At 42.3% G+C, this 18,303-nt stretch overlaps 1 protein-coding gene across 1 annotated transcript in view; it reads left to right on the top strand.

Moving 5' to 3' along the window:
• Nucleotides 1-18,303, top strand: part of SCN11A (sodium voltage-gated channel alpha subunit 11) — a gene marked incomplete at both ends in the record, with an annotated part of 82,624 nt that overhangs the window by 10,922 nt on the left and 53,399 nt on the right. The window contains 7 exons of the mRNA XM_080810640.1: nucleotides 2,089-2,217; nucleotides 3,496-3,599; nucleotides 7,871-8,044; nucleotides 8,817-8,880; nucleotides 13,334-13,475; nucleotides 14,261-14,458; nucleotides 15,317-15,490. Coding sequence (XP_080666766.1) covers nucleotides 2,089-2,217; nucleotides 3,496-3,599; nucleotides 7,871-8,044; nucleotides 8,817-8,880; nucleotides 13,334-13,475; nucleotides 14,261-14,458; nucleotides 15,317-15,490 — 985 coding nt within the window. The remainder of the gene's footprint in view (nucleotides 1-2,088; nucleotides 2,218-3,495; nucleotides 3,600-7,870; nucleotides 8,045-8,816; nucleotides 8,881-13,333; nucleotides 13,476-14,260; nucleotides 14,459-15,316; nucleotides 15,491-18,303) is intronic.

Consider the following 18,303-nt stretch of genomic DNA (forward strand, 5'->3'; position numbering starts at 1 on the left):
ACCTCTTAATTCCCTTCACCTATTTCATCCATCCCCCATCTCCCATTCCCCTCCCCTCTGGCAACCATCAGTTTGTTCTCTGTTTCTAGGCATCTATTTTGTTTTGTTTGTTTTGCCTTTTAGATTCCACATATAAGTGAAATCATACAGTATTTGTTTTTCTCTGTCTAATTTTACTTAGCATAATAGTCTCTGGTCTATCTTTGTTGCCATGAATAGCAAGATTTCATTCTTTTTTTAAGGTGGAGTACTACTCCTTTGTGCATATATACCACATCTTTATCTGTTTATCTGATGATGGACATTTAGATTGCTTCCATATGTTGGCTATTGTAAATAATGCTGCATTGAATGTAGCAGTATGTATGTCTTTTCAAATTAGTGTTTTGGTTTTGTTTGGTTAAATACCCAGAAGTGGAATTACTGGATCATATAGTACTTCTATTTTTAATTTTTAAAGGAACCTCTACACTGTTTTCCTTTGTGGCTGAACCAATTTACATTCCCATCTACCGTGCACAAGGACTCCCTTTTCTCTGCATCCTTGCCACCCATCCTTGCTTCTTGTCTTTTTGATAATGTCCATTGTGATAAGTGTGAGATGATATCTCACTGTGGTCTTGATTTGCATTTTCTTCATTATTAGTGACCTTAAGTGTCTCTTCGTGTGCCTGTTGACCATCTGTATATCTTCTCTAGGAAAATGTCTGTTCAGGTCTTCTGCTCATTTTTAATAAGATTGTTTGCTTGATATTGAGTTGTAGGAGTTTTTAAAATGTATTTTAGATGTTATCTGGTGGGGGCTTTGGGATATAGCATTTGCAGATATCGTCCCGTTTTGTAGGTTGCCTTTTTCATTTTGTTGATGATTTCCTTTGCTGTGCAAAAGCTTTTCACTTTGATGTAGCTCCATTTGTTTACTTTTGCTTTTGTTGTCCTTATCTGGAGAGACAGAACCAAACAAATATTGCTAAGACCAATGTCAAGAGCTTACTGCCTAAGTTTTCATCTAGGAATTTTATGCTTTCTGTTCTTACGTTTAGGTCTTTAAATCCATTTTAAGTTTGTTTTTGTATATGGTATAATTCTTTGTTGTTATTAAGTTGTATATTCTGGGTATTAACCTCTCATCAGATATATGATTTGCAAATATTTTCTTCTAGAAGTTGTATAGTTTCTGCTCTTGTCCTTAGCTATTTAATCCATTTTGAGTTAATTTTTGTACATGGTGTAAGGTAGGGGGTCCAACTTCATTTTTTTGCATGTGGATATTGAGCTTTCCCAGCACCATTTGTTGAAAAGACTGTCCTTTTCTTGCTGAATAGTCTTGGCTTCTTTTTTGAAAATCATTTAACTATATATGCTAGGGCTTATTTCTGGGCTTTCTGTTCTATTCCAGTGGTCTATATGTCTGTCTTTATACCAGCTACACACTGTTTGGATTACTTTTGCTTGGTGATAAGTTTTGATATAAGAAAGTATGAGATCTCCAACTTTTTCTTTTTCAAGATTGTTTTGGCTATTCAGGGTCCCTTGAAATTTCACATGAATTTCAGGATAGATGTTTTTATTTCTGCAAAGAATGTCATTGGGATTTTGATATGGATTGCACTGAATCTGTAGATGACTGTGCAGTACAAACATCTTAATAGTATTAAGTCTTCAGACCTATGAATATAGGATATGGAAGGATCCCGTTTTCAGCCTTATCACTTATTCTCTTTGCTCCTTTGCCATCATCCCCTTCAGTACATCACAGTGACAACTCTAGTGGTGACAAAATAACAATGACAACACCCATTCCTAAGGTCCCAGGTTGGCTAAAACGACTCTCAAGAATATGGCTGTAGAGCTAGGCATTGAATAGCACTTTTACAATTGTATCTGTGGGCCTGTTTCTCAGAAATTCTAACTACAAGAACTTGCTTAAGGAACCTACTACTCTGAACTGTGGTTTGCTGACAATCAGAATGTTGAATGTCACACTGAAATGGAATAACTGCATAAAGGCCAGATAAGACAAATGGGCTGTCTGCTGTTCACACCACTTACCATGTTCCTTCTTGTTCTGAATGATTTGCTTTATAGGTATGTTTTCACTGGGATTTATATTTTTGAAGCTTTGATAAAAATATTAGCAAGAGGTTTCATTCTGGATGAGTTTTCTTTTCTTCGAGATCCATGGAACTGGCTGGACTCCGTTGTCATTGTAACAGCGTAAGAATGTCTAAGTTGTTTATTGAGAAAACTCGGGGTGGGAAGGAAGCTCCTTGGCTTCCACCAGGACTTTGTGTGGGTCCATGTGAGTAACTGTGTCCTAATAATGCCAAGAGCTGTGAGTGCAGTGTTGATTGGCCCTGAACAGCACCGTGCAGCCGATTGGCCAGAGGCCTCCAGTGTGAATCCATTTCTAGGCCACATTCATGCTCTCATTCTTTCAGCCATTCACTTCCCAAACACTGGCCTATTATGGGCCAAGTTCTGTGCAAGATACAGGGGTTGTGATAATGAAAACAAAACAAAACAAACAGACATGGTTCTCACCCTCTTGAAGCTCACAGTCCAGATGGGAAGAGAGAAAATTAACAACCATCACAATCTGGTAGGGTGAGTGCTAGGACAGGAATTGGGCATATATTCGGCTGTCAGAACGTGTAGGAGGAACCACAGAGTCTTAAAAATCTTTGGCTACTGCAAGCTCTCAAGGAGGTTTTTTGTGTTTTTTTTTTTCATTTTCTCCTAGAAGTTTTACAGATTTAGCTCTTACATTTTAGTCCATGGTCCATTTTAAGTTAACTATTATGTATATTGTATATGACAGGAGGTGAGAGTTGAAGTTCCTCCTGAAGGAAAGGACATCAGTTTGGCATCTGAGTGGTGAAACAGAGTCAGCAAAATAAAGAACAAGAAGAGCAATGGCCCCTTGCCAGCACAATAATAATAAACCTAACATTACTTAGTTTGTGCCAGCCATTGTTTTAAGCACTTTGCATATGTTTTCCTATTTAATATTCACAAAAGCCCTTTGGAGTAGATACTATTAATATCAGAGTTTTACCCTTGAAATTCAATGATTGGGCACTGCTGGCTATTGAAAAGTGGTGTAGTGCAGTGGTGAGGGCCCTGGAGTCAGACTGCCTGGGTTTCTTCTGGACTTGGCCACATAGTGAGACCTCAGGGAAGTGCACTGGACCTGGAACTTGGTAGTCAGTAAGTATTTTGATTGATTTTTTTAAATCAATGGATGTATCCACAACTGCATACTATTTCAAGGAATCCTCAACTCTCTCCAAATATAACAATTAGCACAGCCTCCTCTGCAATCTGTGGTCCACAGCAATAGAGAATGGTATTACCAGACCCCGTGATGAAGGTGAGGTCGGGAAGGTGAGGCCCCAAATTCCACCATCTTTATTTGTGGCCTTTGTGGAGATATACAGTGTGGCTGTTAGGACCGAGAGTAGGCCCAGACTTCTCCTGTGCTTTGTCTTACAGGTTTGCAACATACATACCAGAAGCCAGGAAAAACAGCTTCGGTCTGTCATCCCTGCGTACCTTCCGAGTGTTCAGAGCTTTGAAAGCAATTTCAGTGGTTTCAGGTAAATCACTCTGATTTTCAACACTGCCTCTTAGCAGGAGGAATGTTCTTTTATATTTAAAATTTCTCAAGATGTCATATAAACCAAAACCAAACAAATTCTGCTTTACTTACTTATTTGATCACTCAACAAATGTGTATTTGAGCATATGTCTAGACACTATGCTAGCTGCTTGAGGTATACCATAAAGTGAGTGAACAGACAGAAGTCTCTGTGCTCATGGAGTTTACATTCTGGGTTGTGGTGGGGAGAGAGATACCAAGCAATAACTGTAATTAAGAGGTAATTAGCTATCCTGTTTAGGAAGTTGTATGTGCCATGGAAAAATAAAAAGGAAAAGTAAACAATATGAGGGCTACTGGAAGTCACAGGGATTCAGGGATGCAGGATGCAGTTTTCAATAGAGTAGTCAAAATAGGTGTCACTGGGGAGGGGAGATAGGAGTGGATTTGGAGTCAGTGAGAGAGTTTCATAAGCAGATACATGGGAAAGAGTGTTCTGCGCACTAGCAACAGTCAGTAGTGCAGAGACTGAGGAATAGAAAGGATAGAGTGAGGGGCCAGGTGGTAGAGGAAGGACCACATGGGTGAAGGGGAGGCACATAACCACTAGGAGGGTTTGGGCTGTGCTCTGAGTTAAATGGGAGCCACGTGAGGACTTCAAGCAGAGGAGTCACATGATCTGGCAGGGGTTTTTGTTTTGATTTGTTTTTATGGAAGTACAGGTGACACACAATGTTACATTAGTTTCAGGTGTACAACATAGTGGTTCAACAATTCTATAAATTATGCTGTGTTCACTACAGCTGTAGCTCCCATCTGTCACCATATGATTACAATATCATTGACTATATTCCCTATGCTGAACCTTTCATCCCCATGACTTATTTCTTCTAAAACTGGAAACTTGTGCCTCCCACTCCCTTTCACCCTTTTGCTCATCCCCCTCCTCCCAACTCCCTGGCAGCCACCAGTTTGTTCTCTGTATTTATGAGTTTCCATTTTGTTTTGTTTGTTCATGTGTTTTGTTTTTGAGATTCCACTTGTAAGTGAAATCATGCAGTATTTGTCTTTCTCTGTCTGACTTATTTCACTAAGCGTAATATCCTCTAGGTCTATCCATTGTTGTTGTTGCAAATGGCTATATCTCATTCTTTTTTATGGCTAAGTAATATTCCTCTCTCTCTCTCTCTCTCTCTCTCTCTCTCTGTGTGTGTGTGTGTGTATACACATCTTCTTTATCCATTAATCTGACAGGTTTTAGATGGACTACTCTGGCTGTCATATGGAGAACAGAATGTGGGGGAGCAAAGGTAGAAACAGAAAGATGAGATAGGAGGCTTGATGATCATCATGGAAATGTGCCACTCATATCTCCTGCTGCAGGGAGCATAGCTGACTGATGATCCCAGCTGCCACATCTCTGGATTCACAACTGCATTCATGTTCATGCCAAGATCACACTTTCCTTGCATGTCAGGGGGACTAGTGAAGGCCCATTCCTAAAGGATAAAGTCCTGAAGGACTTAAGCTCAGGGGCTCCTTGGGAGCGAACCTGGTTAAGACTCTCTCCCAGTAGCACTATAGTCTGAGGCTTTTCTTGTCCAGTCCTGCTTCCTTACCACTCTCCTTTCCCAGGTGTCAGCCCTGTGTCATACTCTGATGTTTTCCTGACAGCTGTACTTGCTTCCCCTTTTTCTTTGCAGGCATGTCACCCAACAGATCTCTTGCACTCCTGGTCCCAGAGTATCTGCTTCTCAGAGAACCCAAAATGACACAAGAGGCCACTGTTAAAGAGATGGTTGTGTTCTCAGATCAGTTGGTGGTAGAGGAGTTGGTAGACAGTGGTCTGACTCTATGAATTTGAAGGTAGAAACAATAGGATTTCCTGATGGGATGATTGTATGTGTGGTGTGAGCAAAAGAAAAGAGTCAAGGATGAGTCAAGGCTTTTGGCCTGAGTGACTAGAAGGATGGAGTCATTGCAGACTGACGCAGAAGATGCAACCTGCATTTTCTAAGAAGTCAGATAACCTGACTATGGAAGACAGAAGACGTACATCTCTTTAAAAAAATAATTAAATCTTCGGGCGCCTGGGTGGCTCAGTGGGTTAAAGCCTCTGCCTTCGGCTCGGGTCATGGTCCCAGAGTCCTGGGATCGAGCCCCATATCGGGCTCTCTGCTCAGCGGGGAGCCTGCTTCCTCCTCTCTCTCTCTCTCTGCTTAATTGTGATCTCTGTCAAATAAATAAATAAAATCTTTAAAAAAAATAAAAAAAAAATAAAAAAATAATTAAATCTTCATTTCAGAGTCTTATCAGGAAACTAGTTTCACAGGAGACCAAAAATAAGCTTGTTTCCCCCCAAAAGTCAGAGAAGGAACCCTTCCCTGTATTTTCCTTCTGTTTGTGAGTGTTGAGCTTTACACATAGGACTAAAAAAAAAAAATAAACCCATGTGAGTTATACAGCTGATATACAGATATACATCTCCTCTGTGAGAGGAGCAGGTCTGGAGGTTGGATGAGAAGTTAGCTTTGGATGTGTTCTGTTTGAGATGGCTGTGAGACATCAAATAGAAGTATCAAGTAGGTAATGAGGTCTACAGGTCTGGAGTTCCAGACAGCAGGTTGGGCTGGAGATATCATTTTGGAAATCATGAGCCTATAGATGATACTTGGAGCCATGAAATCTGATGAGATCACCAAGAGAGTGAGCCTAGATGAAAAATAGAAGAGGGCCAAGGACGGAGTCCGAGGTCACTACCACCTTAAAGGTGAGGGGAGAAGGGGAGAAACCAGCAAAGGGGATGAGCAGGAGCCACCAGGAAGTAAGAGGGAAATGTAGATACTGGAAGCCATGTAAGGAAGGTGTTCTGTGAATCAAGATGAAGCTAAGGATGGGTTGTGAATATGAACCAGACTGAATGTCCCAGCTTGTCCTGAAGCCTCCTCCTTGTGTGGCATCGCACTTCATGGAAGGCTCATTTGCTGCAGGTTTGGCCTTCCATTTGGTATCCCTTTCTGTTCTTAAGTCTACCAGTCATGATTTGTACCGATTAGTTGAAATGTTGCCGCTTTGTGTCATCTCACAGATTGTAAGTCTTGTCTGGTTGTTTAACTCTCCAGCTATGCTGAGAGCAGAGCCCCTGACTCAGTGGTGTACTGGGGCTGACTTGTTTTGGCGCCTCAGCAGCAGATCGTGCATGTTCTTTTCCAGCTCTGCATCCAGTGATGTCGTATAGTTTAGCTTGAAACCAGCATGGTGAGAGGGCTCTGCAGAGGAAGAAAAGGGATCTGCACTACAAAATTCAGCAAAGAAGTCTGTAAATGCTATAGATGGGACTTTCCCTGCACACATGCTCCTCCCCCACAGAGAGAGCTTTTTTGTTTTTTTTTTTAAAGGACTTATTTATTTTAGAGGGAGAGAGAGAGAGAGAGCTGGGTGGGGGGTGCAGAAGGAGCAGAGGGTTAGAGAGAGAGAATCCCAAGTGGACTCCGTGCTGAGTGCAGAGCCTGACATGGGGCTTGATCTCATGACCCTGAGATCGCAACCCAAGCAGAAATCAAGAGTCGGATGCTTAACTGACTGCACCACCCCGGCACCCCCAGAGAGCTGATTTTAAACATTTACCGTTGTACCACAAGGTTATGTCTTTCTTATGTTGTAACTTGGTAGCCTAGCAGTGTGCCATGGACACAATAGGTGCTTAGTAAATATTTCTTGAATTAAAAAAAAAAAAAACTATTTTTCCCCCCCAGAATATTCTCATTTTCTTGTTCCAGGCAAAACTCCTCCTTCTAGCTCCCTGCCCCCCAATTTAGCACTGTCTTATGGCACCTTGCATACCTTGCAGTAGGTAGTGACTACTGAATGTTAAATACAGGTCTGTCTCCTCTGGGGGGCCTCCTTTTGGTCTTGATGCTACATGGAATCCCCAGCTGTGAGGTGTCTGCACAAGTGTAATCAAGTTGTCTGTATGGGATATTTCTACTCGGAGTCTTCTCACTAACTCTTCAGAGCAACCCTGTGGCAGACACCAGGCAGGATGATAAGGCTGAGCTAGACTGGTGGACTACTCAGTGCCATGCAGTTTCTCAGGCAGAGTTAGAACCAGAACCCATGGCATCAGAATCCTAGGCCAGGCCAGTTTCTGATTCCAGCCTGTAGTCGGGTGACATTTGAGGCCCTGGCCTTTCCCTCCCTGGCCCTCCCATGTGTCTGCTGTGTATGTGAGTAGGCACTTGTCCCCACACCGGTCTTTCTCCTCCCCAGGTCTGAAGGTCATTGTTGGAGCTTTGCTGCGCTCTGTGAAGAAGCTTGTTGACGTGATGATTCTGACTCTCTTTTGCCTCAGCATCTTCGCCCTGGTAGGTCAGCAGCTCTTCAAGGGAAGTCTGAACCAGAGATGTATCCATAAGGACTGTGAGAATATCGATAACCTTGATGGTAAATATTCCACCTTTCACACCTTGGTCTGTGCATGGTTAACTTTTATTGTCATCACTCATACTGTCTATAGATCTGCATTACAGAGTCTCTTAAGAGCAAGGATGACTTCATCCATCCAGAGTTCTCATGTGGGCACATGTGTTTCTTAGAGAACTGCTTCGTTCTTTGGGTTTCCATGGAGAAGGCAAAGCCTGCAGCCACAGCCATATAAGTGGTATCAGCTCCTATCCCTTCCCCTGTGGATCTGCGCAATTCTTTGTCATGTTTTGCAGAAGTCTTCAGAATGCCTGGATTTGTCCAGCAACTCCCCAGCTCTCCTCCTTGGGTATTTTCTCCAATGATATCACTTTTTTCTGCTGCATCCTCTCCATACTGAGGTCAATCCTACAGCAATTTCATGTGTCCTGGATCTCATGTGGCTAACCCCTCTCCATGATTGTCTTGGTTTATGCACTTCTCATGGGCTGAGTCTGTGTCCAGCTTCCCCCTGGGCATGGCCTTTGGTTCAGTTTTATGCACTGAGAGGCCTCAGGGGCATGGTGGTGTCACTGCTTCCTCCTCCTCCTCCTTCTACCTTCCTCCTTACCCTCCTTTTCTCTTGCTCCTTCCTCAGGGCTTAGGCTCTGGTTCCTCTCTGGCCATCCACTTTGATCATTTCAGAGGATTCCAGACCATTTGTTTCAACCATATCTGGCATATTTGCTATTCTCTTTCCCTTCAGGTTTTTTTTTTTTTTTAAAATCTGAATTTATGATTCTTTCCTTCTCAGAAAATTGCTTTGAAAAGAAAACTTCCTCTGAATTCAGAATGTGTGGCACCTGGATGGGTAACAGGTAAGAAGTCCATATCTCCATTTTTCTCCCAAGTACAGCACTGGTGGACCTTTTTTGGGGTAATGTGGCAGACAGTCTTTATCTAATGACTTTTGGAGCAGTGATGGCAGTAGGCAAACAGTACTGATTAGGCAAACAGTATTTAGGCAAGTTTAGACATGCATTATTAAACTATTAATAATTCATTATTATGAGTGTTAATAATAAAGTCAATCAATTAATTTAAAAATTGATAATAAAACAATACACTTAATTATAATTAATATTTTAATAATTATTTCCAAGTGTTTAGAGCAGCTTTCTCCCCAAGTCATGTTGAATTTATAACCGAAGAAACCTACTGAAAATGTGATCATTTGTTGATCACCACTGCCTCTAATTTCATATACAGTTGTATATGTGTGTTCATACACGTTCACCCCAGTGGTTCATAGCTCTCTGACCCTTTAGGGACACCCTTCTTTCTTCCAGAGTATCAGAGCTCTCTGTGGCAAGAAATTCAGTTCAGAATGATTTAATGAGTACATTTCAAATCAAGATAACATGCAAGTCACTCTGATAAAATAGGCTAAAAATTTGTTCCTCAGTAACAAATGTGTATCAAAGGCTGAGAGCATGTCAAACTCTGTGCTAAGCCCAAAGAATGCAAATATGAACTAGAGATCACTTCTCTCTTGAATCTGGCATCTCACAGGAAGGAGAGAAAGTATGTTTTACTCCTTGAAAGTATGATGAATGTTTTAAGAGAGACCTATAGGTACTGAGAGAAATTGAACAGAGGGTATAACTCTGTCTGTAAAATGAGGGAAGTGTCTTCTAGTGCTACCTGGGATGGTCATAGGTTCAGATTTGGTCAAACTCACAAGATATCATAGGGTTTAGTGTAATACAAGGTCTACTGAATTCTCTAAAATGATCCTCGACAGACACACTGCCTCCACGGTGCTTTCATTTAATGAGGGGACCAACAGCTGTCATATACAGTGCTTCCTTGACCCCATACAGGGCAGGTACAGTTACTGTAGGCAAAATCCAAGGTGGGGTGGGCCACTTGGACACATAGACAGGTAGCCTTGGCTTCCAGCTGGTCCTTATTGTGTCCTCATCTCTCTAAGCTTGTGTAACAATCATAGCTCTCTAATCTAGGTGTAGTCCCAAAGCTCAGGAGTTGTATAGAAGATGAACTCCTAGAACATGACCTTCCCCATTGATCATAACATGGTGGTTTCCAAGGAGATGACAGGTCTAAGGTCATAGGTCACCTTCATAGGCAGCTCTCTGTCTGTCAAGGGCCCAGGCCTGGTTTTCAGCCTTTACTCTCTGCCTCCTTCCCTAAGAGCCACACTGCGGTGACTGGTGACCACAGTGTGGATCTGAAGCATAAGTAGGGGGTTCTGGTAGGTGAGGAGATCGAATGAACGATTTTAGTCCCTAGAATAGAAAGGGGGAAGACTTTGGGCGTGAGGCTATGAGATCAGAGGCAGTAAGAAGCCCAGCAGCTTGTTAGGCAGAGAGGAAGTTTACAAGAACTAACTCTGAAAGACCTGGTAGCCCATCAGTGCCAAATATTTTGACATTGATCACAAAGGAAACAAGACCTGAGTAGATTAGTTGTTTGTAAAAGTCTCTATGGCTGCTACATGGAGAACGGATGCATGGAGTGGATGAGACAGCCACTTAGAAGACTAGGTTGATACAGATGAAAATCACGAAACAGTGCAGTGGAGATGATGAGAAATGGATGGATGAATTCCAAACACATTTAGGAGACAGAAAGAACAAGATTGTGAATTGAAGAAGGGGGTTAGATGTACACTGTGCACAAGTGCATGTGTGGGAGGGTGGTGGGATGTTTTGAGGAGAGAAAACTGTTAGAGTTGTTTCTCCTGCTTCTGGGGTGAGTTACTGGTGATGTCTTTACCAAGATGGAAATGCTGGAGGAGAGCTTTAATCACATGTGTATGTTGACAGGAAGGCATATCCAGACAAGGGGATATTGGGCAAAACAAGCTAATACTTTGAATGATGACCAGGAAGTAAGATAAATTAAGTATGTTAGGTTCAACCCCAATAGGTTCCTTGAAGATAAGGGCGCTGGAACTTCACAGGGTTTCCCTGAGGTCTGGTGGGGAAGAGGACACAATGGATGTCTTCCTTCTGAATCACCCTAATGCAAAGCCTACCACTCACTGAGGGCTACTCTGCCCACCAAGCAAATTCCCAATCAACTTGTCAGGACCTCTGATTAAATGCTACTGAACAGCTCAGGCTCACCAGATAGCTGAAGGAAGTCTTGGGCATAAAGGGGGCTGAGATAAAGAAATAGGGAAAATGAACGTTGTCATAGTTCAGGCAGCTAATACAAAATACTGTAGACAGGGTGACTTATAAACAACAGAAATTTCTTTCTTCACAGTTCCTGAGGTTGGATGTCCAAGATCAGGGCACCAGTTTGGTTGGGTTCTAATGAGGGTCCTCTTCTGGGCTGTAGGTGGCAGTCTTCTCTGTTGTGTCCTCAAATGGCAGAAAGTGAGCTCTGTGGGGTCTCTTTTATGAGGGTGTGACTCCTATCATGAGGGCTCCACCCTCCCGCCCTAATCACCACCCACAGACCCCACCTCCCAACAGCATCACAGTGGAGATTAAGATTGCAATGCAAGAATTTCAGAAGGATCCAAACATTCAGACCCTAAGAGCTGTGGACAAAATAACAGTTCAGAGAGAGAACTCAAAAGGACTTTTAAAACTTTAAATAGGGTCCTCAGTAAAATTAAGAGAGATGTTGTATACATAAAAATAAAAATAGCTCATTATGAAAAAGGAACAACTGTTCCTTTTCACTAAGTCACTAAGCAAGACAGATTTTTTTTTCTTTTGGTAACATGATTACAAAAAATCAATACTAGAATTAAAAGATCAAGTAGAGGAAATAGTCCAGAAAGTAGCAACAAAAGAGACAGAAAATTATGAGAAGAAATATCAAGCCAGAAGTTCCAACTTTTGACTAAATAGAAATTCCTGAAATAGGGCACAGAAAAAAACAAAAGGGAGAAAATTAGCAATGCCACAATACGGAGAATTTTCCTGAGCTTGAGAATGCAAGTCCCTCACCATCCCATAAAGTGTCCAACATAATGAGTGAAGAAGGTCCCTGCCAAGTGCCTTATTGTGGCCTTTCGGGAAAAAGATTCTGAAACCAAAGAGAAAAAAGTCACCCACAAAGGAACAAAAATCAAAATGGCATCAGAATTCTCAATAGCATCACAGGATAATACCTGCACAGTTCCTTCATATTTCTAAGGAAAAAATATTTTCAAACCAGATTTCTACTTCTGGCCAACCAATCAATCAGCTCTGAAGGTAGAATAAAGATATACTCATATATGCAAAGATCACCCCCATCTTCTCAAGAAGCCACTTGAGATTTGTTCCAGAAAAATGAGATAGTAAAACTTGGAAAAAGCAACACACAAAAACAGAGAAAAAAAAGTATCCAACCCCAGAAAGCCTAGACTCAGGCCACAGTATTTCTTTGGGAGGAGGAATATAAGTAGTGATGAAGTGGGATGGGATGTTGAGGAGCTAACCCTCATCTTCGCAGGAACTTAATCACCAAGGACTAAAGTTGGTATATATCAGCATGAATGTTATCTTTAAAGATATGGACATAAAAGAGTTCCAAGTTGTTGACTTTGCAGTAAGTAAATGATGGTTAAAGAATGATGGAGTGGTTTTCATTACAAGCCTCTTGGTGCCACATGATTTTTAAACCACATGTATGTATTACTTTGATCAAAATAGTATATTTATCAAAAATGAAGAAAGTACCTACCCTTAGTATTATCTGAGAAATGTGTTTAATGATGTGTGCTTTGGTGATGTGGGTGAAGACTTATGGGCAAGTTATATACTGTTTGTAAAGTAAGACCCAAATGTTTATGAGAACAAAAGATTGTTAACAACTGAAACCTTACATCTTCATCATTAGCTGAGCAATTAAATAAATCATAGAACTGTAAGACATGAAAAGAAATATTTCCTTGTATGCTCATGTGGAAAGACCTCTAAGCTATATTGTTCCATGAAAAAAGCAAGGCACAAGAGAGTAGTCGAAGCACACTCCCATGTATGTATTGTAAAAGATGTGTACTGGTACATATGTGCTTCTCTTGCCTGTCATTACCACTAATTGTTCACTGTATCACTGCACTTAATTTTTAATGAAAAATTAAGAATATGAGCTTGTTATTTAATCCATCTGAAAAGAGTCAGTGAGTAAAGGGTTGGCAGGCAGGACATGGTCCCTCTACAGATACTCAGCACCCAGGGCTTTTCCATATGACCTCGAGACCCTCAGAAAAGCCTGTGCCTTGGCTAGGATGGGTGGGGGGGTAGGAGGGAAGCCAGCCTGCAGGGAATGTAATTCTTCCTCTGTTCCCTTGTTTCCATCTAGTGCCTGTTCTGAAAATTTTAAATGCACACACACCAAAAGGAATCCTGACTATAATTACACCAATTTTGACAACTTTGGCTGGTCTTTCCTTGGCATGTTTCGGCTTATGACCCAAGATTCCTGGGAGAAGCTTTATCAACAGGTTATTTAATTATTCTCTCTCTCTTATTCTCCTCCCCTTCCCTTCCCCTTCCTCCTCCCCTCCTCCATAGCTCATTTATCTTTCTGTCATTTATTCATAACTTACCACCTACCCTCCTTCTCTGTCATCTGTTCCTCATCTTCAATAGTTGTACTGTTAAATTCTACCTTAGATATTCTGTTAGAAACATCAAAAACCGGGCGCCTGGGTGGCTCAGTGGGTTAAAGCCTCTGCCTTCAGCTTGGGTCGTGATCCCAAGGTCGTGGGATCGAGCCCCTAATTGGGCTCTCTGCTCAGCGGGGAGCCTGCTTCCCATTCTCTCTCTCTGCCTTCTTCTCTGCCTGCTTGTGATCTCTGTCTGTCAAATAAATAAAATCTTAAAAAAAAAAAAAAAGAAAAGGAAACATCAAAAACCATCTCCTCCTCCTAGAAATGTTAATCCTCTCTGGATTCCCTCCTACCCATAGTTCTACTACCAGTGCTTCCTTCAGTTTTTATGAAGCATTCCTTCTTCTCCTGCCTTTTAAATTCTAAAATGCAACTACCCTTGAGAAAGTCCTAACAAAGTACCATACCTTACATGGGAATGTAGGGATGGCATCTGCTCACTGACGGGCGTCAGGAGTCCCTGGGTGATGTCGGAGGCTGTAGACGATGCTGTGGACAGCTGACCCTAGCACTGCTGGGGGAGGATCTGTTGCTACTGTATCATGTCCCCTTAAGGTGACAGTCACCCCTCTATAGAGAAAGGCTGGAGAAGCAAGTGTGTGCTCTGTCCTTTGCAGACCTTGCGTGCCTCAGGGCTCTACTCAGTCTTCTTCTTTGTGGTGGTCATCTTTCTGGGCTCTTTCTACCTGATTAACTTAACCCTGGCTGTTGTCACCATGGCTTATGAGGAACAGAACAGAAACGTAGCTGCTGAGACAGAGGCCAAGGAGAAGATGTTCCAGGAAGCCCAGCGGCTGCTGAAGGAGGAGAAGGAGGTATGGGCACGCAGTGTCAGACAGTGAGGTCTGCTTGCGGGGTGGGGCGGTGGGGGGGGGGGCGGAACGGCAGAAGCTGTGAGACCTGGTCTCAGAGCTTTCTCTACTGGTGCTTTTCTGAGAATTTAAGCCCTGTGAAGACAGGCTGTGCTGCTGTCTCTCACTACAATGTCCAGGCACAGAGCTCTTAAGAATCGGGAACCCTAGGTTTTCTGAAACCTGGGCCTTCTAGGACAGACCCCAGACTGCTGGCTAGAAGATAAAATGTGCGTATGTGTAAACTAAGGCTCTACTGCAGGATTACTTATGGGAATCTGGAGATGTTTGTGTTCAAGGCCTTTGCCTGGGAGGGCTTGGGAAAGCAGTAATGGTGCTCTAAAGACAGCAGCTGTGATCACCTCTCCCTTCTTGAAATTCCTGTCATATTTATAACCCATTTTCATTGTTTCCTTGGTATCATTTTCCCAATTCTAAGATTTCAGGAACATGTTTTATACTCTTTCTCATCCTGCACAGAGATTTGTCGGTGGGGAGTCCATCAAGTTTAATACCTGCATTGTCAGGCACAAACATTTATTGAGTGCCTAGCATATCCTGGACTCTGTGCTAAGGGTTAGTGATAGAGCTGTGGAAGAGTTAACCTTGCTTCTGAGATTGCGTTTTCTGTGGATAAACAAACAGGGTATGTGCCCCTGATAAATAATAACAAAGCTTGCATATTCCACGTAGGTGATGAGCAACCTAAATGGTATGATGCTTCCAGAAGAGAGGAGAGAACACTCATGAAGGTCAGGTCATTTGCAGAATTCTTTGGGGAAGTATGATCTATTTATTAATTGCTTTTGTTCACTTTCTAAGGCTCTGGTTGCCATGGGAATTGACAGAAGTTCACTTAATTCCCTTGAAGCGTCATCTTTTTCCCCAAAGAAGAGAAAGCTTTTTGGTAAAAGGAAAAGAAAGTCCTTTTTTTTGAGAGACTCTGGGAAAGACCAGCCTCCAGGATCAGATTCTGATGAAGATTCCACAAAAAAGGCAAGTCTTAGCCCAGGAATTAATGATACTATAGCACTGTTAGGGGGAACAGGTCAAGTTGTCAGTCTAATTAAAAGGATTCCTTCATTCATTTACTCATTTATCCTCTCATCCATTTGTGCATACTTTCCCAAGTCCATGTTTCTATTCAACTACCCATTTATTTACAAGCATCATTTGAAGTTTTGACAGTGTTTACTCTCTGCTTGGCATTGGGGTAAGTACTGGGGATAAATGAGATGTATGAAACAGACAACAGAAGACACACTAACAAGGAGGCAGTTACTGTTCAGTGTGATGACTGACGTGATGATTGCTATGGGAGAACAGAGAAGGAGCAGTGTTGTAGTGGGGGTTCCCTCCAAAGGAAGTTCTGAGATGTTAGAGTGCGAGTAGATTATTTGGGAAGTGAACTCAGGAAGCACCAAGAGGAGATAGAAGAAAGGATACGTGGAAGAGAAAGGTGGCCAGTTAAGGTTCATTATCAAGCCAGTTACCACTGAAAGTAGTTGATGTTTAATCTCCATGGAGTGAGGACACTAGAGTATTTATATGCCAACTTTGGTCCATCATTATTTCCAGACTGCTGGGTTCTGGAGATAATCATTTTTGTGGATTTCTGACTTGGCATGCATTAGGGCAGTGGGTGGTCAGGTTGCCAGAGAAAGCCTCAGGTAGGACCCAGGGACAAATATTCAGCCAACAGCAGCATCTGCTTCCAACAACCAACCCAGAATTGGTGGGAGTGGGAGAAGCAGCATGGACTGGAAGCAGTGTCTGTGCTGAGAGGGTGAATTAATGTTTCATCCTTTGGTAAAAAGTGAATGGAGCACCAAAGGTAGAGGGAACAGCACATACAAAGGCCTGGAGGCAAAGGAGAGCTGGAGAACATGATCCAGTGGGACACTTGGGAGTGTATGTGCACATGCACATGTATGTATGTGATGAAGCTAGAGGGTGGGTGGTGAGAAACTGTAGCAGTAAGATGGGATCATCACAAAAGGCCTTAAAGCCAGCTCAGGGGTTCACCCTTTACCCAGAGAGCAAGGACTAAGCAGTACTGAAAGGTTTTAAGCAAAAGAGTGACAACCAGATTGACAGTTTTGAAATCCCAGATGCATTGAAGAGACAGGATGGGACTAGAACAGAATTGGATGCAACCAATTAAGAAGCTATGGCAGTAATCCAAGTGGCGACAGGGGCTTAAACTGTGGTTAGGGCAGGAGGATGAAGAGAGAATGACAAAGTGCAGTGATCTCCAGAAGATAAGATTCAGCAGTCAACTAGATGTACAGGGGGTGGGGGGGAAGTGTCCGGTTAATGGCTTGGATAGACAACTTGATAGAGGCTAGTTTACTGAGACAGTAAGGGAACATGTCCTGGGAGTGCAGAAGAAGGCAAGTTCAGTTTTGGGCATGGCAAGTTTGAAATGCCTGTGGGGCATCCTAGCAGGGATGTTGAGTAGGCCATAGGATATGCAGAAATGAAGCTATGGGGGGATGTGTGGTAGGAAAAAAACACCCCCTCTTTTTAAAAATTTTATTTTTTTAATTTTTAAATTTTTTATTAATATATATTATTAGCCCCAAGGGTACAGGTGTGTGAATCGCCAGGTTTACACTTCACAGCACTCACCATAGCACATACCTTCCCCAATGTCCATAACCCAACCACCCTCTCCCTACGCCCCTCCCCCCCGCAACCCTCAGTTTGTTTTGTGAGATTAAGAGTCTCTTATGGTTTGTCTCCCTCCTGATCCCATCTTGTTTCATTTATTCCTTTCCTACCCCTGAAACCCCACACGTTGCCTCTCAACTTCCTCATATAAGGGAGATCACATGATAATTGTCTTTCTCTGATTGACTTATTTCACTACCCACCCCCTTTTTAAATCAGTGAAGTAGGGGATGTTCAAACATGTTTTAATTGTGGAGAGAGACCTCAGAGGAGAGGAAAATGTTGAAGATACACACCATGGAATAATGGCTAGAGCCACTTTCCTGAGGTGGAAGGAAGAGGTGAAGTGGTCAGAAGGGGGCTGTGCACACCTGAGGGTGGGTCAGGAATGCGGGTCTGGGAGTCTTTACAGAAGTAGGTGATCAGAACTCATTCAGTGCTGTGAGCAGCTCTCTCATGGAGTGACAGGGACCGATCTCTCTGTTTAGAGACTTCTTTAATGTCAGGACATAGCATATTGAAGAGACTGCAAACTTTTTTAGTGTTTTGAGGGGTTTTCCTCATTTCACAAAACAACAGACCAAGACCAGACAGCTAATAAGAAATCTTTTCCCTAAACCAAAAGAGAAATAGCTATAGAAAGACTATAGGTTGCCTTTAAAATAGCTTACCACAAGGGATAGTTCCCTCTGGGGCCCTGGTTGGTCAGAACTTTGGGGAAATAAATCATTATGGATAGTTTTCTAGGTTTCTGAAGATTTATGTCTTTTCACCTCCAGAGATTTTAGAGTTGGAGGGAAGGTGAGAATCAAGCTCCTGGGCACAGCCTGAAAGAGTGCTTGACGTTTAGTATATAGATTTTGTTGTATTTATTTTGGCTGTTCTTTTCAGTTACTGTTTCAAAATCAATTTAGGCATCCATTCAAGGCACTTCACTCTCTGACCCCAGTCCACCCTTCTGAATGTATCCCCCACTTCTGCCACTCAAAAACATTGTTTCTAAATTCAACTTTTTATTGATTTTGTGCTCTGAACTGTCATTCATTAGTTTTTGTAAAATTTTGTTTGCTCTTTGTTGACAATGAATAAATCACAGAGAAAGAAAATTTTCTGTCGCTGGGACCCTGGAAATGTGC

Source organism: Martes martes (genome assembly GCF_963455335.1).
Source record: "Martes martes genome assembly, chromosome: 1".
Taxonomy (NCBI): domain Eukaryota; kingdom Metazoa; phylum Chordata; class Mammalia; order Carnivora; family Mustelidae; genus Martes; species Martes martes.